Source organism: Eschscholzia californica, unplaced genomic scaffold (genome assembly GCF_041429995.1).
Source record: "Eschscholzia californica isolate CP2 unplaced genomic scaffold, dmEscCali1.0.p SCAF_2, whole genome shotgun sequence".
In the NCBI taxonomy this organism is placed as follows: Eukaryota; Viridiplantae; Streptophyta; class Magnoliopsida; order Ranunculales; family Papaveraceae; genus Eschscholzia; species Eschscholzia californica.
Genome location: NW_028238309.1, coordinates 15,399,171 through 15,423,594, shown reverse-complemented (window position 1 = coordinate 15,423,594; position 24,424 = coordinate 15,399,171). Strand labels below are relative to the sequence as shown.

General features: G+C 35.1%; 2 protein-coding genes and 1 long non-coding RNA gene across 3 annotated transcripts; 2 read left to right on the top strand and 1 right to left on the bottom strand.

The window, feature by feature from the left end:
• Positions 1-3,342: 3,342 nt before the first annotated feature.
• LOC147556483 (uncharacterized) lies at positions 3,343-5,501 on the bottom strand. The gene is made up of 2 exons (XR_015235073.1): positions 4,847-5,501; positions 3,343-4,729 (listed from the first exon to the last, which is right to left on the bottom strand). It is a non-coding gene; the product is annotated as an uncharacterized LOC147556483 (long non-coding RNA).
• A 10,136-nt stretch (positions 5,502-15,637) lies between these two features.
• LOC147556482 (uncharacterized) lies at positions 15,638-16,558 on the top strand. Its single transcript, XM_086658649.1, has 2 exons — positions 15,638-15,962; positions 16,053-16,558. Exons 1-2 carry the CDS (start codon positions 15,638-15,640, stop codon positions 16,556-16,558), a joined length of 831 nt encoding a protein of 276 aa, XP_086514775.1.
• A 4,653-nt stretch (positions 16,559-21,211) lies between these two features.
• LOC147556481 (flowering-promoting factor 1-like) lies at positions 21,212-22,251 on the top strand. Its single transcript, XM_086662883.1, has one exon. The coding sequence runs from the start codon at positions 21,325-21,327 to the stop codon at positions 21,625-21,627; it is 303 nt and encodes a 100-aa protein (XP_086519009.1). The 5' UTR covers positions 21,212-21,324; the 3' UTR covers positions 21,628-22,251.
• The last annotated feature ends 2,173 nt before the right edge of the window (positions 22,252-24,424 follow it).

Genomic DNA, 24,424 nt, shown 5'->3' with positions numbered 1-24,424 from the left:
TACAATGTGATACATCAACCAAGTCATAAGAGTATGATTAGTAAAGGAGTTTACTCACCCCCAGCTCAACGAGGTTAATGCCAGGGCCCTAGTTTGCTTAACCTCGAAGAAATGGGGTATTGAAATCGCATTACATACAAGGACTATTTTCATTGAATAATATAGCAAAAACCGTTTTGCATCGATAACAAGTTTGAAAACTTCGCATTTTTAAGTAGTTTTAATGCAACATAAAAAATGTTTTCTAACCTTCGTTCGATCTTTAAGGAGTCGAACGAAAGTTTCCTTGATTGGAAAGGTATTAGAGAATGGTCGAAACAGAGAAATCAACCTAGAACACCGCAATCCATGTGTTGATTTCTAAACGATAAGGTCAAAAGCTATAATGAGCCTTTTGTCAGCAACCAAAGAACATTCTCTCTGGAAGAGATTTGAGAAATGGATGCATACACAACTGCAACTGAATAACATGTTTGTGCAGACGCATAGACCTCTAAGGCAACTCTGAAATCTCAGAAAGGAAAACCGACAAGTCGTCATATTTTTTAGATGACTTGTCTGCTCAAAAACATAAAGGAACTCAGATTTTCCATCATCGAGAATTGACAACAGAAGTTATCCCTTACCCAGTTCAATACAAATTGAACTAATACGAATAAGACATTTGATGAGTCTCTTAGTTTGTTATGAACAATTGAGCAGAACACATAGGAAAGATGAATCTAAGATTATGTTCTTAATATTTCAAAACCAATGTAATCTAAAATAAGTTCTTATGATTCATAGGACAAAGGGTTTGTAGAGATAGGCAAGTGCACTTAGATAAGGAAAAAGGCAAAGAAGTTGCCGAGTCCATAATCAAGATTGTTTTTCGTAACTATAAAGTTCTTAATATGTTGGTTGGGTGGCCATTGAAATGGAACTACCCTAAGTACCTAGAGGAAGAATAAAACGAAATTATGAATTCTAGTTCATGTATCTTCGTTATCGATTGGCATATACCATAGTATCCCATCATCGATGTTTCGTACCGGATAGAAGCTCAATGGGAGCCCAAGACTCAGGTGCTTGACCAAAAGAGAGAATGGCATTTCAATAGAGAATAAAGCAAAAGGTTGTCGCAATCGCAATGAGGACGTGCAGTCTTATTTTAGAGACACTGATCTAGCTTAGAACGTAATAATAATTACTACAATTTTCGACATCTTGAAAAATCGAATGTTTTAAACCAATTCTAAATTAATAAATTTTTCTAAGAGAACTGAAATCGTTAACATTGATACTATCGGCTACAATCAAAAGATTCAAAAACGTTAACTCAGACATTGTCACTTGGGTCAGATTGACCCAAGACACATGCAGAAGCTCCAAAAGGATGGGCTTTTGAGTTTAAGTGATTTAGAATCCTACGACACATGTGGATATTGTCTCGAAGACGAAATGACAAAGTCACCCCTTTTAGGAAAAGGGATAACCGACTAGTAAATCAACATGACTCATACATACGGATGTGTTAAGACTTATGAATACACTGGCCAAAGCTAACCAAAACTACTTCATCACGAGCGTTGACAACTTAAGAAAGTACGGAAACGTACAACTAATGAAGTATAAGTCAAAATTGTTTGAAAAAGTTTAAACAAGTACAAAAGGAAGTAAAGAATCACCTCGGCAAGAAAATAAAAGTCATCTGATCAGATTGGGATGGTAAATATTTGAGTCAATATTTTGATGATGATGCAGGGAGATATTCAAAAGATCTTCCAGAATCTTAGATATCATCAAATTTAGTTATTTTAATAGTTTCCTATTTCTTTTAGTGGAGAATTATAAGAGCATCAAATTTAGTTATTTTAATTATTTCGTATGTGGCAAAAATAAAGATCATTAATTCTGGTATGTCTCCAATGCAAAACTCTAAGGTTGTAGATTTACTTATGTGACATATTTATTTTTGTAAAGAAATAATTAGCTATTCTGAAAATATGTGAAGACTTGTTTTCTATTGGTTCAAATTCAGATATTGACGAGTTGGACAATTAGAGATATCTCAAAAGGACACTCTAGAAATAAAGTGTTCTCTTGAGATACCTTTATTCCATCCTCAACACGTCATATTTGAGATTTATGTTGAGTTTTGCATTGGAGATGATTTTTTTTTTTAAATTCAGAAATCTTACTTAGCACTCTGAGTTTCTAAGATTGAGTTTTGCATTAGGCATGCTCTTAGTTTTAACAATTTTATATTATTTAGAAACTTTCTAAGTTTTAGATTCTAGTATTTTTATTTATTTAGAAGTTGTTTTAAGAATTTGATTAGGTTTAGGCATTAGAATGTTGCCTAGATATATTCGCAGAATAGGCTTCACGAACCCTATGTCGGACTCTAGCATCTTGGGCCGGTAGTTACTTGCTGCCAATATCTACCTTACCACATACTCAGTCCAACATGATTTTCGCTAGGGCCTTCACGTACTTCTTTCATTACACATTCTTCTTCGTTCTCTAGCAAACACCTTTGCAAAGGGTTCGAAAGATCTCTTATATAATAGTCCGCCAATCAGAGTGTACATGATGCTCGGTATTTCACCGAGTTTCATAAATCTTAGTGCAAAGGGTTCGGAAGACACCTTTGAATTCTCAGAGCTTGCTTCATATCGCTCGGTATTTCACCGAATTTCATAAATATGATCATAAGGGTCACCTACCTGTTATCTATTACCATTGGAGAGACTAACCCCTCTTCAGCCTTTTCGATATTTTTTTGATGCAATTTTTTAAACAAAACTCTTGGAAGAGTTGCTTATTTGCGCCATTTTTTAAAAGGCACTTGATAAGCCCAAAATGGGTCTATTCTCGCAAGTATACGGGATCAAGTTATAGTAAGTCCGGAAATCGATCCAAGGGATAAGTAAATTCACCTTAAATCTCAAATTAACACGCCTTCCGTAAAATGGATTTTGTTGTTGAAAAACGATTTTAATGAAAAGATAATTACATTTTAAAGAAGAAAGGAGTAAGATGAGGGAAGAAATCTAAGGTTTTTTGTTCCACCACATAAATTGACTTCCTAAAGCATGCAATTAATTAAGTAACTCTTTTTCAATATAATCAAAATCTAACATAATGAACTATTTAGATTTCGGAAGATATTCTAGATTAACAGATTTCATAATCATGTATTTATAATTGACTATCATATAAAGACTATACCCTTTTAACTATCATTCATCATCTAAGAAGCATATTCCGTCTAACAACTTAAAAAAAAACATGAGATATCTAATTATGAAGCATGAACAATGAAAATATTATAAAATCTATATGGAATGACAATTAATAGACATTAAAGCTCAATTGATGGATTTCATTAATCAATAAACATATTTCAAGAAAAGCTCAAGTATGGGTTTCCTATACACCCTACATACAAGATTAGCTACTCATTAAATTTAGAGACATATACATTGATAAAACAAAATACATGAAAATAAATGAGACAAAAAAAAATCACCCAAATCATTGCTCCAAATGGTTTCCAAGTATGAACCAAATTATGGTCCAAATCCAAATAATAGCACTTTGATAATAGGTGAAAGTAGAGAGGTTTAGAAAATAAATTAGAAAGGATTTGGTTCTAGAAGAGAAATGGGGAAAGAAAATGGGAAAGAATTAGAAATTAGATCTAGAAATTAGAAAAAATTGAGAAGAAGATATAAAGGTGGCTAAGATGGTAGAAGAAGATAATTTTTAGGGTTTTCTACTAGAAGAGGGAGGGGGAGAGAGGCTAAGAAGATGGGTTAGAGAAATTGGATGAGAAGAAATTGAGAGGGATTTTAAGTCTACTCAAGAACGAGAAGAAAAAAGTTATTTATATTGGTTGGTGACTAGGGTTTTAGAGGATAAGGTTGAAAAGGGTAAAATGGGAAGTCGTGGTGAAAAAAGGTCATTTTTCAATTCGTTATCGGCTGGAAATTAGGTTGGACAAAAAGGAGGGGCAATTTTGTAATTTCAGGGGACTAAAAAGTAGAAACCCTAAACTAATTTTCTAAAATTGTCGCGGCTAGGAATAAATGACGCAGCTATGGTGTGACGCGGCTATAGTGTGACGCGACTACCCAAAAATCGTTCGACAGCAACTGATGAGCGCCAGATCAAGGAGCGCCCGGGAATTTGGACGGAGGATGGTCACCGGACTACCGAAGCTAAGTTGGGCAGGAAACACCGAATCGTGCGCACATGAGTCACACTTTGTTGCTTCGCGGCCTTTGATGATTAATACAGCTCTCAACTAAGCCGCGTTCGACCTGGGAAAGCACGGATCTGAAGTGTCGTGACACAGGGAACACGGCAGCTACTTTGCGTCGCGTTCTACTGAATCGCTCTCATTAGTGCGCGATTTTTTCCATCTCAAACCACGGTATTAACTTGCAAGGGGCAACAGAGAACACCACCTCATGCTTTGTTGCCTCGCCTGCGCGAAACAATATCGAATATATCCCACTTAGTCAAATGTTGTTAACCCATCTTTGACTTTGGCTTATTTGCTCGTCCGAACTCCGATTCGACTTCCTTTTCCTCCTACGGATTCGTCTCGAACACTATTTTTCACCCATATACTGATGATGTTAATTTACTAGAATGCCCTTGACTCCAAGTGACCAAAGTACTCTTTCTCTACCTTTCGCCTGTTTTTAACCGTTTTTCCTCTTAATTCCCCAAAAGACACCTAATCAAATAAATCAATCATTTTATCATAATAACTACTCAAAATGGACTAACTCGGCTAAATTAAACGAGTCAGGTGGGACATTTTCATGACCCATCAGGTGGGACTAGCTCTTACCTTCTCTACGTATTTCATGAAGTGAACTCCTCTGGCCTCATACTCCCCCAAATCTTTATTCACAGCAAGTCAGGAATCATTGAAGACTTGCACTTTTGAAGCTTACGTCTGTAGGGGTAGTTGTAGTCTTGCTAGCAGAACTTCATACTCGGCTGTCACCGAAAATTTGAACCACAAAGTTTGAAGTGTTTGATTTTCTTCTAAGGAGGTCAACATTGCTTATGCCCCTTTTAAGGCTTCAATGGAAGCATTGTCTACATACAATTTCAAGAGCACCTCTGCGCCCAAATCTCCCACATTGACTCCACATTCTGAGATAAAACCAACCAGTGTTTGCCCTTTAATGGTTCCTCTTGGTATGAAGTTCGATGTCAAACTCATCGAGTTTTATGCATATTTGAGTAATCTTCCAGCTTGTCTAGCTTATGCAACACATTTCTTAATGGATGATCTGTGTGTACTTTTATTGTGTGATCTTGGAAGTATGGTATTAGCATCCTCCTAGGTAAAATAAGGTCATAGAAAAATATTATATCATAAGGTAATTAAGCTCTGCCAAAGAGAGGACTTTGTTTACATAATATATCGGGTACATCAGTGGCGGACATCGAAAATTTCTGTGGGGTCACTTTTTAGTTATAATAAACAGTAAAAAAACACAACCAAAAAATGATTGACAAGTTACGCTACTAACTCGTTCAAATAACTTAAATTTGTGAAGCTCCAAAAATCTGTATGAAGCTTAATAAATTTGTATGAAATTTTAAAAACGTATATGAAGTTTCATAAAGGAGGGATGGATTTTAGGCCTAAAATCCCAGGGTCAATGGGTAATAACCCAAAGATAATATTAAATAGAAAATAAATCTATTTGGAGTAATTTACATGTCTAACCTGTCTTTTATCTACTGCTACCTGACATATCCCAGGTTAAATAAAATTACCTAGATTAAAAGATATAAATAGTCTTTCAGATTCATGAAAATAATTCTTGAATAAGAAGTTTTCATCCCTACAAAAAGTTGTTTTTTCCTTTTAAAGCAATGTTTCCCTAATCTTTTGACTCAAAGAAAATCGATCATAACTCTCTCTTCTTCGGTTCAACTAGAGAAAACTTGGAGAAACCGCAGAGAAATTCCATCCACGGTTTTTATTCTTCACCTAGAGAAAACCTAGAAGAACATGATACTCAATGGATTACATTTATCCTTTTACCATATTTTCGTTTTTTTTTTCAACAATAGATTATTGCACCGTGCATGGTTTTGTTGTTTTTATTCTTAAAGCTATGATATCAATCTTTTTCTTAAAGAAATCCTTCAGATTTTGTCCCGTTGTTTCACTCTACAATCTTGTTTTCTCCAATGCATGAAAAGTAATTATATATTTTACGATTTTTTTTAAATATTCTCATAGCATTTTCTTGATTCTAACAACATATATCTATGTTTGCAGACTTACCCAAAAATCATTTAGGTCTTGCAATTTTGAATGAGCGAGTTTATTTTAGGGTTGGCAATGCCCACAAATTTCTTGTAACACTTTATTGATTTTGCATAAATCATGGAAAACAATTTCCAAACTCTAACAATAATATATTTTACAAACATAACAGTGTTACTCTCAAGATGACTTTATTGACAACTGTATAGATTTTCTGTAAAGTTTTACATTTCGATTCTTTTACGTTTTTTATTTTATCATTCCATGAATTACGAGCACTTGTTTGAACACTAATATATTTTACAAATTTTCAGACGAGATTGTGGATGTATGTGATTTTCCACGTGGATGAACCTGTGATTGAATCTAATTGTAAGCATTTTTCACATGGGATGTTAGGCAAAGATTTAACAAAAATCAAAGATGTTGGTAGAGTTGCCAAAATTTAACAAAGCATATGATTGTTGGAGTTAAATCCAACTTATTTATGTTTGTAAAAATATTATGGATTTTTCAGAGTTTAGAAGATGTTGGTAGAGTTGCCAAAATTTATACAAAAATGAAAGAAATGTTACAAGAAAATTTATGCAAAAAATTTAACAAAGCATATGATGTTATTCGAATTAATAAAATGCTACAAAAATAAAATAAAAAAGTCAGAAATATATATATCAGTTTCCATGCATATTTTAGATGAAAACAGTATTGAAATTTTTTCTAAGATGTAATTGTGTTGTTAGAATCAGTAAATGCGTGAAAAAATTTGAAAATTTTGTTAATCTAAACTAAGTAACTCAAAGAACATGTTACGCGGGCCTGTGTAAGGCCCAGAGCGGGCGCCTTACCCAATGTGAACTGTCTGATTTCCGTTTCTATGAAAGGCAACATGCAGAGAAATAAATTAGAGAGAGAAAACAAGATATACAATGGAGAGAAATTTGTGTAATCAATGGGGCCCACAATGTCAGTACACATTCCTTTAATTCAGTTTGAAATTGGTCAAAGTTTTTCTTTCCTATATTTAAAACCTACTATTAATGGTTGGGATATTTAATGCTTCTCAATATCAAAGAAGACCCTTGGATTATGGATTTGCAGAATCACTAACCCATCTTGGTCAGAGGTCTTCCTCATAATATATATTGGGTGGCAGATCTACTACTTACCAATCCTAGAAGATGGAATGAGCAATTACTCCAACAATATTTTTCCACTGCAACAGTAGATGTTATCCTCAACATTCAGCTCACTCAATTGGTGAACAAGGACAATTTAATTTGGAAACCAACAGAACATGGTAGGTTCAACACAAAATCTTACTACACACAAATGAAGGCCGCGACTTTGGGGAATAAAGAAAAATCTCTAGGGAATAAAGACTTTGGTCAACAAGATCTGACCAAGGAAGCCTCTTAATTTTGAGTCAAAAAATTAGATTTTTTGTTATTTGCCCCCTAATCTTCATCTCCTCATGCCTCTCTCTCCTTCTCTCTTCCTCTCTCCTGCTGCTTTCTCTCTAATTCCAGTACATGCCAACAAAACAACCATTTTATCATATCTAAGCTTGAAGATCACAAACAATTCAAATTCTAGATTCACATAGCTATATTTATCAACTAGTAAACTAAATTGAGGAAGTAATAAGCTTACCCATTATCATTGGCGTTCAAGATTTCAACATCAAATTTAATATGTCTAAGTTCCTTCTTTTTTGCTTGAATTTCTACAAGTCCCACAACCTTCTTAATGGAAACAATTACCAACAGTCAACAAAAACAAGTTCAATGGAAACTAGGGTTCCTGTTTATCCAACTGTGGATTCACCCAAACTCACATTATAATTCTTAAAAATAGAAACCCTAATCAAGAGATGAAGAAAACTAAGATAAGCATAACCACTAACCAGCTCTCTTTCTACAACTGCTTCCCACAAAACCGCCCAAATGAAACCCATCCCTAGAAATGACCATTTGAAATGAATCTGTGAGACATTTCGAGTTTGTTGCTTTCTCATTGCTACTGATATTCATTTCGAAATTGCAAAAATAATAGAGAGATCTACAGGGAGAAAAATATAGATCTAGAAAGAGATGTACAGAAAGACAGATCTACATAGAGAGGGAAACAACGAAAGAGAGAGAGAGAGAGAGAGAGAGAGAGAGAGAGAGAGAGAGAGAGAGAGGAGATAAACAGTCAAAGAGAGAAAAAAAGATTCTAAGATGTTCAGGTAAAAAATGGAGGTGGTGGAGGAGAGAGGTGGAGATGAATATTAAGGGGCTAAAAACAATCAAGTTGATTTATAGACTAAAATGTAGATATGCCATTTAAATCTATTTAGATTGACTAAGTCTTTATTCTCCGGAGATTTTTCTTTATTCCCCGAAGAATCCACCCAAATGAAAGAACTACCAACCCTAAGCGTAGACGCCTATCAATTTTTCTGTAAGCTATTCTGGAAAGAAAATAATATGTGCCAAAAAATTCAAACTTTCATTTGGAAACTAATTCATAATGGGTTACTTGTCTTAGCTAATATTGGATCCCAGATACAGTCCATACCCCACATATGTAAGCTTTGTCATTCATCTGATGTTGAGACCATCTTCCATCTTTTTGGCCATTGTTCTTCTTTTATGGATCTGATCAGTCTTACCAACATCCACGACCTACAAAACCTCTCTACAGATCCGATTAAAAACTTATCAGACCTATTAAAATTGGGAGAAAGGAGTAAATAGACTTGGTACCTTTATACTTACTTGTTATGGGAGTGGTGGAAGATCAGAAACAATCTGATTTTCAACCAAAATGAGTCGGACTTAAGGCGATGTTGGTGGAATGTCAAACAAAATTTCAGGTATGCTACCACCCTTCCGCCTACACCTTTCATAGTCTCGTTGTTACAGGTTGATGAATGGAGGCAACCATCGATGGGAACAATCAAGATAAATGTCGATGGAGCATTTACAGAGGATCGAGCAGGATCAGGAGTAGTGGCGAGGGATTACAATGGAGAAATCTTCAATCTAGAACGCTAACTTTCCCTCCTAGGTCTCCCTTACACAGCGAAATAGAGGCTTTCAAGCTAGGTCTGCAAATGGCGGTTGATCTTCAACTCCCAGGTTACATATTAGAAGGTGATGCTAGGGTTGTAACTCAATATCTATCCAACGGTTCAGAACAGATCCCTTGGCGCTTATCCAATGATCTAAGGATCCTACGTGAGAAAGTGGAAGAACTACATGCGTCCATAGAATGCAACCAGTTGGCACACTCTTTGGCCACAAACGCTCTTCCCCCTTGATATTTTCTTCTCGTCCTTTGGACTCTCTAAAGTTAATTGTATTTTAGTTTTAGTCTTCTCTTTTCTCTTTTGACTTGGTTGGAACTCTTTGTAACTGATTCATTTTTTTAATGTTATCTCCTTCACTCAAAAAAAATATTAAATTCTCTTTCCTCCTTTCTAATGGCTAAATTCCACCTTCCAATTTCTATTCACCGCACCTTTACTCTCTCTAGTACTTTAGTATCTTTTTTATTTTATTTTAGTTAAAGTTCTACTTAAACATTTTACTTTCCACAAACAATTAAACTCTTCCTTATATTTATTTCCCTCCTACTCTCTCCGACTTATTTGTTTCTAAAATCTAAATCTCTTTAGTTAAATTACTAATTTAGTTCTTTTAGATTAGAAAAAGACTGAAGTTTATACTCTATAAATATGGCTTTTTTACTACTTTGAGATTCAATACTCTTCTTCTCCATTCTTCAATTTTATTTGTATAGTTATATACATGGCACCAAAAGAATATAAATCTGGAAATTTGAAAAGGCAAGAGAAGAAAAAAGAAGAAAAATTGATTCAATCACATAGAGGAACTCTTGATAAATTCATTGTTAGAGAAGAATCGATTCCGTTTGAAGAGTTATTAGTTGAGGAAAATAATGAAACAACAACTGAAGTCCGTGTAGAGAACGAAAGTAACGATGATCATGATATGATTCATGGGGGCAGTTATGAAACTATCGTTGTTGACGAAGAGAGTGATGGTGATATTCAAATTGATGAATTAGTAGCTGAGGAAAATAATGAAAAATCAACTGAAGTTCACGGAGAAAACGAAAGTAATGATGATTATGATACGGTTCATGGGGGGAGTGATGGTGGTATTCCTAATGATGATTTCAATGACTTCGTTGATACACGAACTGATGAAATTCTAGATGATATCTACGATCCGAGAATTTGGGATAGTATTGATGGAAATTTGAGAGACCTGCTAGCTAAAAAGTCCTGTTAGAGACCTATCAATCAAGAATGGTCCTGAAGATAAGGCAAATAGACGTTTTTCATCAGAATTTTACACAAGACAATTATCAAACAGAGAGAAAAACGATAGAGTTTGTCTTGTGTACTCAAAAGATATTGATAAAGTGTTCTGCTTTTGTTGCAAATTGTTAAAAAAAACGATCAAAAAACCAGTTAACAAATGATGGTTATGGATACTGGGGACATCTTAGTGAGAGGCTTAAAGAACATGAACTTAGTAGTGACCACATAGCTAACATGGCCACCTGGATTCGATTGCAGCTTAGATTTCAAAAAACTCGTACTATTGATCAAGTTGTACAAGACTCATTTCAGAAAGAAAAAGAACATTGGAGATTAATATTACAAAGGTTGATTTCAATAGTAAAATACATTTGAAAGTACAATCTTGCATTTCTTGGAACCAACCACAAATTGGTCAAGAGTGCAACGAAAATTTTGTGGGTCTTCTTGAGATGCTGGCAGAACATGATCCGTTGATGAAAGAACATCTTTGTCGTATTCAAAATAGTGAAATTCGAAAACATTATCTTAGTAATGTTATTCAAAATGAGTTAATACAACTATTATTGATGTAGACGCAGCGGAATAATTAAAGAACAATATGAATAAACGAAGAACGGTAAAGAAACTAAATTTTATCAAACTTCAAGGGGTTTTTTTCTTCAATCTGAATCATAAACAAAGACTAGACCTCCTTTTATAGATTATTAAACTTTCCTAGATAGACACAAACTGGGCTTTCCTAAATAATAGAGATACTGAAATAATGAAACTTCCTAAACCTAGATTCATTATGAATCATACTTAAATTAGGACTCTTACTAAACTGCTAATCTTTGGCCGACTAGGCCATGGTCGTGTGGCCTTGTGGGGCCGTCTTAGATGCGCCTGCATCAGCTCCCCGTTCCCCAGAAGGTTCGTCCCGAACTGATTCGAAGAAGAAAACAAGTTGATGCACCCACATACGATGAACTCTGTCACGGCGATTCGTAATTCCCACTTTGCACGAAAGGTGCATGAAAACCAAAAGACACCAACATGGACTATATCATTAGCGGAAATCTCATATTGCAAGAAATCTCGAAAGATCGATTGTGGGAAATAATCTTCCAACAAATTTCTACATCTCCCGTCATCTAGTAATTCGATGAAGAAATCGCCAACCTCGTACTCACTCTCATATGTCAATGATTCTCGCAAAATAGACTTCAGTGAATGAAGAACATCTAGTAGATTTCTACATCTCCCGTCAATTTTTAGTTCGATAAAAAAAATCATAAACGGCACATTCTTCTCTATGAAAGAAACAACCTTAAAGTTCTTTCGCTCTATGACCTTGTTTGTTTCTTCACTTTTATTAACAACTTTGACGCACTTACCACGTTCATCTTCATGAAGTCGATAAACCATAACCAACAAGTTGTGGTCCCTTGTTATAGCTCCCTCACCGAAATATACCTGAATCAACGCAACAGATTGATTGCCCGAGTAGGTAGGGACGATTTGTGCTTTCTTGGTAGGAATGGTGGTGGTCTTAGTGTAGGGATTTACACCCTTCTACTAGTGTTTATAGCGGAAATATGACATCTAATGTCTACACTAGTATTCCCAGGATCACATGCAAAACTAGTAATTAATCTAATGGAGATAGTAGATTACCTTAATCGCTTTTCCCTCGAACTAGTTGAATTGATTGAAGAAGACCAAGAGCTTCAAGTGTAGCTCCTCTACTTGGGACACGAGCAATCAATTTGATCTCCCACCTTGTTGTATAGCTAGCACACCAATGGTGGTTGGAAAAGAAGAACACCTTCTTCTTTGACTAGATTGATAGTAATGGGAATTAGCTCACTTTCTCCTCTCTACTTGATGTGGTAGAGTAAGAAAGCTTAGAGAGAAATTCCACACCTTATTCTCTGCCCTAAGAGTGTTTATATAGAACCCTAATAAGAATCCACCTCCTTTTAGGTTTCCTAAAACACCCTTTAGAATAAGATTTAGGGAAATAGTCGAAAATAGCAACTATTGGTATTTTCTCAATTCCCTAAGGAGGAGGTGTCCAAACACCACGAAAATTGGCAGATATAATTTTTATTATATCAGCAACTAACCCTCCAAAATTCAGCCCAATCCGAGTCCTAGAAGTACCCGAACCGGTCTAGGCCCAAAAACCCTGTTTTTGGCCTTTTTGTACTATCTTTGCCTAATTCCTTTTTAGGCCTATGAGATATGTTTATGGGACACTCCCATGATTATATTTCACTCCCACTAGTCATATCCTAGATCAATTTGTCACTCTTATGTGTAACCCGTTGTAGGATCCGATCGAAGTTAGCCGCGAATTACTTCGTAATTCGACGATCGTAGTTGGTCTCTAGCTACAACTCTACGATCCCTAAATCAATCGGACTTGATGATCTTCCACATCAATTGTCCTATCCGACAAATTGTTCGCATTGTCACCTTGGTCGAAGGACATCTCCTTCAACTCCTTCACTTAGGAATCAACACAATCACAACACCTCCAGCAGTTTTCAACCTTAGAGAAAGAGGGGGGATAACCAACAATGACAACTCCTGAACCGTCTCAATACCTTCAACACTCACAATAGACGTGTGGACAACAACACCATAAGCCACCAATTCATCAAGGTACATGCGTGTGCAAAGCTCCTGTCCTTCAAAGAAATCCGGCAAAAGGAATCGGTCTTTCAAAGTCCCAGTCGATCCACCAACAAGAACAACACCAGGAACAACTATTTTGGCATCACTCAAGCACTTCCCTATTGGCTTCATAAACTCTTTAAATAAATTCATATTAATAACTTTGAAACTAGCATTGGTAAGGGTGGAGTGAAAATCCATTCCTTCAAACAGGGAATCAGTTTCCTTCTCCTTCCCAACTAGACTTGCTAGTCTTATGGTTAAGTCATTTTCTTTCTTCTCCAAAGTTAAGCCTGCTTTCTCGATCTTCTTTTGTAACTCCTCAATGCTTTCCTCTTTTTGCGTAAAAGTTATACCATACTCGTTAGCCCTCTCCTCTCTCTGGTTGAGGATTCTTCGACCGTCAACAAGTCTTTCTTCTCGTTCTTTTAGGGTTCTTTCCCATTCTCGCAATTCTTCCCTTTGTTTGCAAATGGCTGCTTCTTGAACTTTAGTGTTAAAAGACTGGCGTTCACTCCGAAGTGCACCCTCACGAGCCTCCACCTCTTTTAATTTCCTCTCTATCTCTGAACTCTTCCGAGTCGCTTCAGCAAGCTTGGCTTTAGCAGCATGCCTCTTCGCTTCTACTTCTAAAGATTTATGTTCAAGGCTAGCAACTAAAGTATGGGCTTCGGTCATCTTCGTATCAGATGTATATTTGATTTTAGCAGATTCAGCACGCAACTCATGCAACGTATTTTCAAGATCAGCAACACATTGCTTCTCAACACCCAAAGCCTTTCTCAAATTTTCTTCACGCTTTTCAAATTCAGAGAACACAATTGACTGCCTAGTCTGTTCTCGTTTGATTATCTCTTGGGCTTCTAATAAGGCTTGACTAAGTTCTTCACAAGTTGAGGTCCACTCCTTCTTCTCACGCAAGAGAAGCCCCATATTGTCTTGGTATTCAAAAAGCTCTTTTTCGAGTTTGGAAACCCTCTCAATTAGGCCTTCACGGTCATTCTTCTTTAAAGATGCTTCGTCCAACAAACCCGCTTCTCCAAGCTGGCGCCGAACTTCCACATCACCATCAGCATCCTTACTTCCACCAGTAGCACCCAAAAAATTCACTGGTGGTGGAGGACCTTCAATAAAAAAAAGTACCTTTCTCTTTTATAAGGCTATTACTACCATTAGTATTTCCAGGGTTGTGAATAGTTGGCCCACCACCGTTCCTTGTAGGAGTTAATAACCAACTTCCTGTTGCTGAAATTTCCTCATTATAATCTTGCGGAAGGGTCGTTTGGTGTAAGAGATAGGAATATTGTGGTTTTGGTGTTTCAATCCCTAAGGTTGGGAATGGGTCAACAAACGGTTGGTGTTGGGGTAGGAATGGAATTGGGATGGTGCTTGTAGTTGGGATATGAATATTGGGTATGTGAAAACCAGAGGTGCCTCTAGAATCTGGGTTATAACATACATCGCTAGGGTTTTTATATGGGTGGTATAGTGGACTAGGGTTTAACGAAGATGGAAGGTTACGACTTGGTGTCAAATAATGAGGAGAATACGGTGGTGTCGGTGGATATGGTGGAGAAGAATACGTTGGTGGTGTTGTCGGCAAGGTATTTGTAAAAGAATGGTTTTGACTTGTTTGTTCAATAGAATAATAGGAAGGTGGAGGGGACAGACGAAAATATGACTTACTAGGTTCATCTCCGGGTTCCCAATCGTACGTATATGTCGAATTCTTGTTTTGGTTATGATGATTTTCTTGAATTTGAATTTTGTCTTCATAGTTATGTTTTGAATAATCACATTCATATTCATAATCATCCATATCCGACTCATCGAAATTTTCTGCCTCATAGTAGGAGAAGTTATCTTCTTGTCGATCATTGAAATAATTAACTTGGTAAGATAAATCATCTTCCTCGCAATTCGACCTTTCTTCAAAAAAACTTTCATCACTATACGACGAAGATTCCATTGATATATAAGAATTAACCTTCACTTAAAAAAAAAATTCCAGAACTTTGATGGCTCTGAATACCACTTGATGTAGACGTAGCGGAATAATTAAAGAACAATATAAATAAACGAAGAACGGTAAATAAACTAAATTTTATTAAACTTCAAGGGGTTTTTTTCTTCAATCTGAATCATAAACAAAGACTAGACCTCCTTTTATAGATTACTAAACTTTCCTAGATAGACACAAACTGGGCTTTCCTAAATAATAGAGATACTGAAATAATGAAACTTCCTAAACCTAGATTCATTATGAATCATACTTAAATTAGGACTCTTACTAAACTGCTAATCTTTGGCCGACTAGGCCATGGTTGTGTGGCCTTGTGGGGCCGTCTTAGATGCGCCTGCATCAATTATCTTCTAAAGTTAGAGGTGCAATCCTTAAAAACGTTAAGGAAGCTAAGTCTTTTTCAGTTATATTCGATCGCACTCCTGACAGCAATCTTCAAGAACAAATGACTTTGGTTTTGAGGTGTGTGGATATGTATTCTAGCCCAGTAAAAGTAGAAGAATATTTTGTACAATTTTTTATTGTTAATGATACATCTAGATATGGACTCTTTGAAGAATTACAATCAGCGTTAAAGAGTTTTGATCTTGGGATTGATGATGTAAGAGGTCAAGGATATGATAATGGATCGAATATGAAGGGGTTCAAACAAGGTGTATAAAGAAGACTTTTAAATATAAATTCGCGAGCATTCTACACTGCATGTGGTTGTCATAGTCTGAACTTAACTCTGTGCGATGTAGCAAGTTGTCATGGTAAAGCTAAAGATTTATTTGGAGTGGTGCAACGAACTTATGTTTATTCTAATTCCACAAAGCGTTGGAAAATTTTAAAAGATAATTTGAAAGGAGTTACTCTAAAATCGTTGTCAACTACACGGTGGGAGAGTCGTATTGATAGTATTAAGGCAATCATAACGCAACCTCTACAAATTAGAGAAGCTTTACTTCAACTGGCAGAAAGTGAGAATGAACCAAAAACAAGTGATGAAGCAAAATCAATAATAAGATTTGAACTTAGTAATTTCGAATTCTTACTAAATCTTACTATTTGGTACAAGTTATTAGTAGCAGTTAACAAAGTTAGCAAGCACTTGGAGACAAAGGACATACATATTGATGTTGCTATAGAATTAATAAAAGGTTTGATTGTGTATCTGAAGATGTATAGAGAAACTGGATTTGAAGATGCCATGGTTGATGTTGAGAAAATGGCTATTGAAATGCAAATTGACCCAGTTTTTTCTTAGAGGCGTGAAATTTGTCGAAAAAGATATTTTGATGATACTGGTGATGGATCATCGCAATTGGTTCCACAATCAAGTAAATAAAATTTTAGAATTCATTATTTCACTTATTAGTAGATCAAGCTATTGGCTCATTGGAGAGGAGATTTGGGCAATATCAAGAGTATGAGAAAGTTTTGGCTTTTTGTTCCAAAAAAATTATACGGGTATCATGTAGATGACTTAAAAGCTTGTTGTCATAATCTTTCAACTAGTTTGAAGAACGGAGAACATTCTGATGTTGAAGCGGATGACTTATTTGTGGAGTTGAAACTCTTATAAGTAATTTTGCCAGAAGAAATTACTAAAGCTAATGAAGTATTAAATTTTTTGAAAAAGATGAATTGTTTTCCAGTTAGTAGCATTGCTTGCAGAATTTTATTAACTATACCAGTTACAGTTGCATCAGTAGAGAGGAATTTCTCAAAGTTACAGCTTTTAAAGTCATACTTGAGATCAAGCATGTTGCAAGACAGACTTAATGGATTAGCTTTGCTTAGCATTGAAAGTGAGTTCCTATATACAATTGATTACGAAGGTTTAATTCATGATTTCGCTTCAACAAAAGAAAAGAGAAAAAATTTCAAGCGAAAATTGTTCTTTTAAATGCTTTAAAAAATCCAATGAAATTCGATTAATAAATAATTTATTATCTTATTATGGTCAAATTAGTTTGAATTTATTTGTTATATTGTTTTTAAAATAATTTTTTTGTACGTTTGGTTATACAAGGGGCCCCAACAAAAGTTTGGCACTGGGCCCCCAAATTCTCAGCCACGACCCTGTGTTATGCCTAAGTATGTTGTTGGAATCAATAAAATGCTAGGTAAATACTCAAACTTTTGTTCACATACTCTAACTAAATCATAACACATGTCACGCATATAATGCTAATTAAATCAATAAAATGCTAGAAAAACATTGAAAATGTCAATAAAATACATATCAGATTACACATATTTTTAATGAAAACAAGATTGTAGGATTAAAGATTCAACTTTTTTGTTTTACCAAACTAGTGAGAAAACGTTTTGCATTTAAATCTATTGTTAGAATTGAGAAAATGTTAGATTCCGTATGTTATCAACATCTATAAAGTTTCAAGATAAAAATAGGTTGTGGAGATATAGAAACGATGGAACATACTATTGAAGGATTTCTTTGATAGTAAACGAATGAACATACTATATTTTGTAGGATAACAATAAAAGCAATAAAAAATTCTAAAGATCCATTTACAAAATATAAAAACTTGAAAGATTTTAAGATGAAAATACCTTAATGATGAATTTTGGCAACAATAAATTTTGACGATACATTTTGACCATGAATTTTCTCTCTTGTAATTTATGGAAACAACATCTTGATTAACTCGACCTTAAGAAACCTTTGGTTTACTAATAGTTTAAAATATATTTGTAGAAGGACAATATTGAAAGAAAATAAATTGTTTGAAGCTTGGAGTCTACCGTAAAGTATACTTTTAGAATTATTTTACATTTCATGTATACGTGTGATGTTTTATAAAGTCGAGTGAATTAATCAACCATTTAGATGCCCCTAATGGACTTTTAACGCATCAACTCGTTTAGATATTTCCACAATGGGTTTGTTTATAAATTTTAGGATTTGATTCTAGGGGGTTTTCTCAAAATTATTTATTATTATTTTTGTTCCAAAGGCATCTTTTTCTTTGTGAAAAATTATTCCATTCTAGAAGTTGTAGTCTTATAGTTTTGTTTAATCAGAACGGAAGAAAGTATTATGAAACTTTAACACTTCCTCCATAAAAAATTAGGGAACTTACCAAGTATTTTAGCAGTATAAACGAATCTTAATTTAATATTTTAACAAAAATTTTGTAAAAAAATTCAATATAAGAAAACTTTAGATGTCAAATCACCTTTTAAATCATATGGTAATGATAATAAGTGTTTAATCGCCTTTAGAATCATATGGTATTATTTCTGGCCTACAAAAAGGTATTAGTATCAGTTCTTTTCTAACTCGATTAGACAGAATAATTCTTGCTGTTTCATCTCAAAAAGTATGAAAGTTTTATGTTCATTCGTTGGTATGACATTCCTTATTGAATGTCCTATGTCCTACTGTCTTGTCCATATAATTGATCAAGTCACTTTAAATCCGTAGTAAGAAATTCGGGATGAATTGAAGATGCTTTTCTTCTTTTGGTGGTCCAAAAATCAAATACTTCAATGGTGATGAGCTAGCCTTAATGGATATTACACATATCTGGGGTTACAATGTAGCTTTTGATATGAAAATCTAAAAACCAATCAAAGTTGTGTAGATGTCAAATCACTTTGTGGATTCGACTCCATGTTGCTTGGATGGTCCTACACTCCTACCCAATTGGTTCAATAAAAAGACTTGTCTGACAATGGTCCTAAACTACCACTTTTATGTTGGGAGCGATAGTGACTGACAGAGAGTCTTCCTAACACGTTAGTGACGTCAACAACTGGTAGTCCAGTTGGTAAGTGGATCTACTTCGCAATTCGGAGGTCTCAGGTTCGATCTCATAGAAGTGTAAATCTAGGAATATTGAATTTGGTATATAAATAAAATAGTTTCAGTAGGCTTTAGGTCGTTTAACTCGTCGGGCTTTAGGCCATTAATTCGTCGGGCTTTAGACCAGTAGTAATTCAACAGTATCATGCTTATCACATCATATAGAACAATGCCTTGGTAACGACCATTATAGTCAATGGACAAAAAAACACGTAAGTAACACGGCAAGTACTATTGGCAGCCCATGTCATCTCCTACTCCAAAAATGCTAGTAGTAATAAAGAAACAAAAAGACTACCTACAATTTTGTAGAATACGAGTGATAAACACAAAAGGGAAGTTTTAAAGACGCATTGTGTAAGTGTGAATAGCATCTCCTTCACTGACAAAGTTTCCCCTCAATTTTGTCTTGAAAGAGGCACCTTTAACACTTCTAGGGATCGATTCTTGGTGGAAGCAGTTTATCATAAAGATTTATCCCATGTAATTTAGGTTCGATCATGTCTTGAATTCCGACGAGGCATGCATAGAGTAAAAAAATGAGGGTGTTGTGTTAGCACTCGAGCCATATGCGGCCCATGTAGAACCGTTGCATTAAGTTGGATTGAACTTTTTGTCTTTAGGATCGAGTTTCAAGTTAGTTCAACAAAAAAAAAAAAAGTTTCAAGTTCCGCTCCAATTTGATTTGTGGCTCAAGCCTCGGATGGTATATATATTTTATGTTTTTTTTTTGTGTTAGAAATACAATTCCAACCCACCTAGTGACCTAGGTATATATTCCACCCATCAAGGTCTAAATCCTGATCCGCCTCTAACCATTACCCCATAGAATCATGTGTGTTATATCAACTAAATTATTGATAATTATAAGAGCATATTAGGAGGGATCTCAAAAAGTGATGTTTAGGCCTAACTTTCACTTTGTGGGGGTAAAATCCCTTCACAATAGGAATTTGATTAGGAAATTTGAGATTCATATGATAGGTGTCATCTTTTCATATGTTCTCACTCCTAAGTAAGAAAAACATGTCATATATAAGGGACAATGGACCTAATTCAACTGGGTACTTTCTTTCTCTAAGTTTCAGCCGACCACATACCCTGATCGGGATTGAGCCAGGATAATGACCGGGCAATGACCGAGTATTTGATCATTTTTCAAAATGTAAATGTGAATTTCTTAACTAGTATGGTATTTTATGAACATGAGGTCCATGAGGTCCACGTTAACGTCTTGTATTATCCCCTCCATACTTACGGGTAAAGTGAATATAGTTGGAATGATTGCTGTCCTCTGGGGCTGCTGTTTCCCCTAGACTTTAGAGAGCTATCAAGTGTTTATTACAGCCTCATGTGCTTACTAGTTATTGCATCCTTTTTTTACCATAGTATTTGTTATTTGTTTGTTAGAAGTAGAGAAATACTCTAAAACCCTAGATATTTCAAAATGGACTATCTAAGAAAGATATTATGATGATGGAAGTGACAAACTAGCTACTCAATAAAACCTAGATAACTTAGCCAAAAGGGTTCATTATTATATCCCTCTCATTAAATTTAAGAGGTCATGGATTGGACTCCTTTAGTTATGGGGGTTATATTAGTAAATCATCCCATGTATTTTACAAGTTTGGGTAAAAATGTCGATTATTTGTTTATGGTTCGTTTAAGATTATTTCTGATAGCTTTTAAGACAATATTGCCATATGATATAATCATACATCTATGGTGTAATGTATCTTTCAGAACGGATAGAAAAACGTGACTTTGCCTCTGATGATTTTTGCGGTCATTGTCTCTTAATGTGCTCATCACGTGAGTAAACGTGATTGATCGACTTGGAAAGTTCAAACGAGAAATGTACCTCCACCAAACTTATTTTCCTACCCCAAGAGTGATGGTATTTGAAACCTAATTTTCTCACACATGGCACATACGTACCCATTGTGCTCTAACCTAACCGGACCTACGTTATCTAGATTCCATACCAAAGCAAACAAGGCATAATCTTCTTTCACACAACCTACCCAATTACCCAACTCCTCCAAACCCCCAATCATATATAAACCCCAATTCTCCTTAACAAACTTAACAAAATTAAAATCCTTATATACTAAGCAAAGAAACTAGCATTTTTCTTTGCCTACTTCCTTCTAAACCGAAAGTTTTCTCAAGTGAAATTACTTTTGGTGGAGAAAATGTCTGGAGTTTGGGTATTTAAGAACAATGGTGTAATCCGTCTCATCGAGAACCCGGTAACAAAGAAGGTATTAGTTCATGTATCAACAGGTGAAGTCATAAAATCATACCGAGCACTTGAAAGAATACTGATGGGGTTAGGATGGGAAAGGTATTTCGAAGATCCAGACCTTATCCAATTCCATAAACCGAGCTCGATAGATTTAATATCACTTCCTAGGGATTTTTCTAAGTTCAAATCTACTCATATGTATGATATTGTTGTAAAAGTCCCTGATACCTTTCATGTCCGTGACATGTAAGTCCTCTACCATTTACCAAGACGGAAACCCTAAATATATAGTACCCCAATCTCATCAAACCTGATTATACCTTTTTCTTCTTTCCTTCTTCCCTTCTCTCTCTCTCTGATCCCTTGCTCTTATGTGCTTCTTCTTCCAACCCTAATGTTCTTTGGTTTTCAAATAAGCTTTTGCAAGGTCAAGGTGTCTAACCCTAGATTTAAGTGTTGCCTCATGGGTTATACGAACCCATTCCACAGTCTCCAGAAAGTACCCTAGATTTGAGTCACTCTCTCTTCTCTCTCTCTATATATATATAGTATACATGTCAGTAAATTCATCTTTACTTTTTTTTCTTTGGTTGACATAGTGAATGTAAAGTATTTTAATTTGTTCAAAAAGATGTAGTATTAATTACTATACAAGTTTGGAGATCATGAGATTAATTACTTAATCCTGCATGGTTATTAATAGTATGATGGATCAAACCTCTTAAAAGTGGTCGGGGGTCATGATCGATGTGGTTAATTAAGGTGCCGTTTTTTTTGTAGACCTAAGTCTGAAATCTGAAATGATTGTATATGTATATTTTAGTTGTTTTGCTTGCTTTTATCTTAAGATCTTGAAAGAAGTCTTTATATTCAATGCATATGTTTTCAACTACCAAAACAAGTATAAATTGCAGTCGGTTTCTCTTTCATTCCTCCTCCCTTGGTAGCATACTTGATCCCAAAGATAGTCTCTATCATAGTTAGCAGTGGGTCTTCCTCATCTTTGACACTTGGTAATTCATAATTAACTGTAGTATTGAGGAGAAATGCCTTCCTCATCTTTGACACTTGGTAATTCATATGATGTTAGTACGGGAGGTGATATCCCATGCTACCTCAAAAGTAGTTATTTTTGTCGATGTATAATACGAACTACATATTGTACCAACATTTTGTAGCCATACAACCTAAGTTTTTGGTTTGTCTTCTAAAAAACCTCGCAAATACGTTTTTAAACAACGATTAAGCACCTTGATTGAATATTGTACTGAACGCGGTATGCCGAATTCATCCCAAGTGTAGGTCTTGTAAATGAAACAATTATTGCCACAACTTGCTACTCAATATTGCATCTCTGTCGAATACTATTGATTGGGAAACCCATGCAACTGTTTCTAGAACATTTTTAGCAAACGTAGTTGTTGTGTATGATTGTTTTAACGCCATAAAATGGTCTACCACTAGCAAAATTACCGATTTTCCTCTTGACTTTGGTAACCCTTATGTCTTGTAAATGAAAATTTTTTTGCCACAATTTGCTAATGAATATTGTGTCTCTGTCGAATACTATTGATTGCAAAACGCAGGCAACTTCACTACTGCTTCTGCAACATTTTTAGCAAACTATAGTTATTGTGGATGATTGTTTTAACGCCATAAAATGATTGTACTTAGTGAGACGGTCCACTTTTATAAAAATTGTTGATTTTCCTCTTGACTTTGGTAACCCTTATATGGAATCTAAGGATACATCAGTCGAAATGGTTACAGAAATTGGTGGTGGTTGAAGAAGTCTTGCAGGAGAGAGGGTGCTATATTTATTTATTTTAGCAATATATTCTTTAACATCTCGATGCATCCCCGTCCAACAACACAACTTTGAGAGTCATAATTTCATAGTCTTTAGCTGCCCTGCATGTCCTACCGTAGGTGATGAATGAAACTCAACTAATAACAATAGTTTCCATCTAGATTTTGGACTGATCATTAATTAGTTTCCTCTGAAGTACACTAATATCTCTCTTACCGTGAAATTATTTTCAGCAAAAGAGGATTTGTTCATCTTTTGTATAAAATCAACAATTTATAGATCTATTTTTAATTAACTCAAGCTTTAGATCATCCATCCATGCACAGTCACTCGACTCATACTTACGAGATAATGCATCAGTTACTTTATTTTGGCTACTAGATTTGTACTGAATTGTATTATCGTGGCCCAGTAATTTAACACTCCATTTTTGTTGCATGGTAGGGACTTCCTTAGCCCATAAAAAATAATTCAAACTTCTTTGGTCCACTTTCACCAGAAACCTTCTTCGTACGAGGTAAGATCATCATTTAGTAAGGCATGAACCATTGCTAATAGTTCTTTCTCATATGTCGATAATCCATGGTGGTGTGGCTCAATCACCTTACTATTAGACGCTATTGGATTACCTTCTTGCATCAAAACTTCCTCGATTCCTACAACACTCGCATCATTTTCAATTATGAACTCCTAGCAGAAATTTGATAGTGCTAATACCAAAGTAGTCGTAATAGCTGCTTTTAAGTTGCTGAAGGCTTTTGCTTGCTTCCATGGTCTATTTGAAACAATCTTTCATAAGAAGGTTAGTCAACGAAAAAGCTAATTTACCATAATTAGACACAAAATTTTGGTAATAGGCGGCTAAACCTGAAAACCTTCGCAATGATAGTAATGACTTCGATATTGGCCAGTCTATAATGCTCTGAATCTTGCCCGGACTTTCTCCTACATCCTTGGATGTGATGAAATGTCTTAAATACTCAGCTCTCTTAGTACCAAACAAACACTTACTCAATTTGACCTTCAGTTGGCGTTTTTTCAATATTTAAAATACTTCTTTAAGGTGTTAAAAGGTGTGAATATCAATTTGAACTATAAACAGTATATCATTAAAAAAAAATAACACAAACTTTGGTAGTTCAGTTTTGAAAATATTTTTCATGAAATGTTGAAGGGTAGATTGTGTCTGAAATGCAGTTTTATTTACACCCTCGTGCTGTATTCTTATCTGATGGTA

Bases quoted from the DNA above. Each gene is read 5' to 3' on its own strand.
- LOC147556482 (XM_086658649.1), top strand. From the start codon at position 15,638: ATGCGCCTGCATCAATTATCTTCTAAAGTTAGAGGTGCAATCCTTAAA. The intron at 15,963-16,052 runs GTGTATAAAGAA...TGTGCGATGTAG, and splicing joins TATGAAGGGGTTCAAACAAG to CAAGTTGTCATGGTAAAGCT.
- LOC147556481 (XM_086662883.1), top strand. From the start codon at position 21,325: ATGTCTGGAGTTTGGGTATTTAAGAACAATGGTGTAATCCGTCTCATC.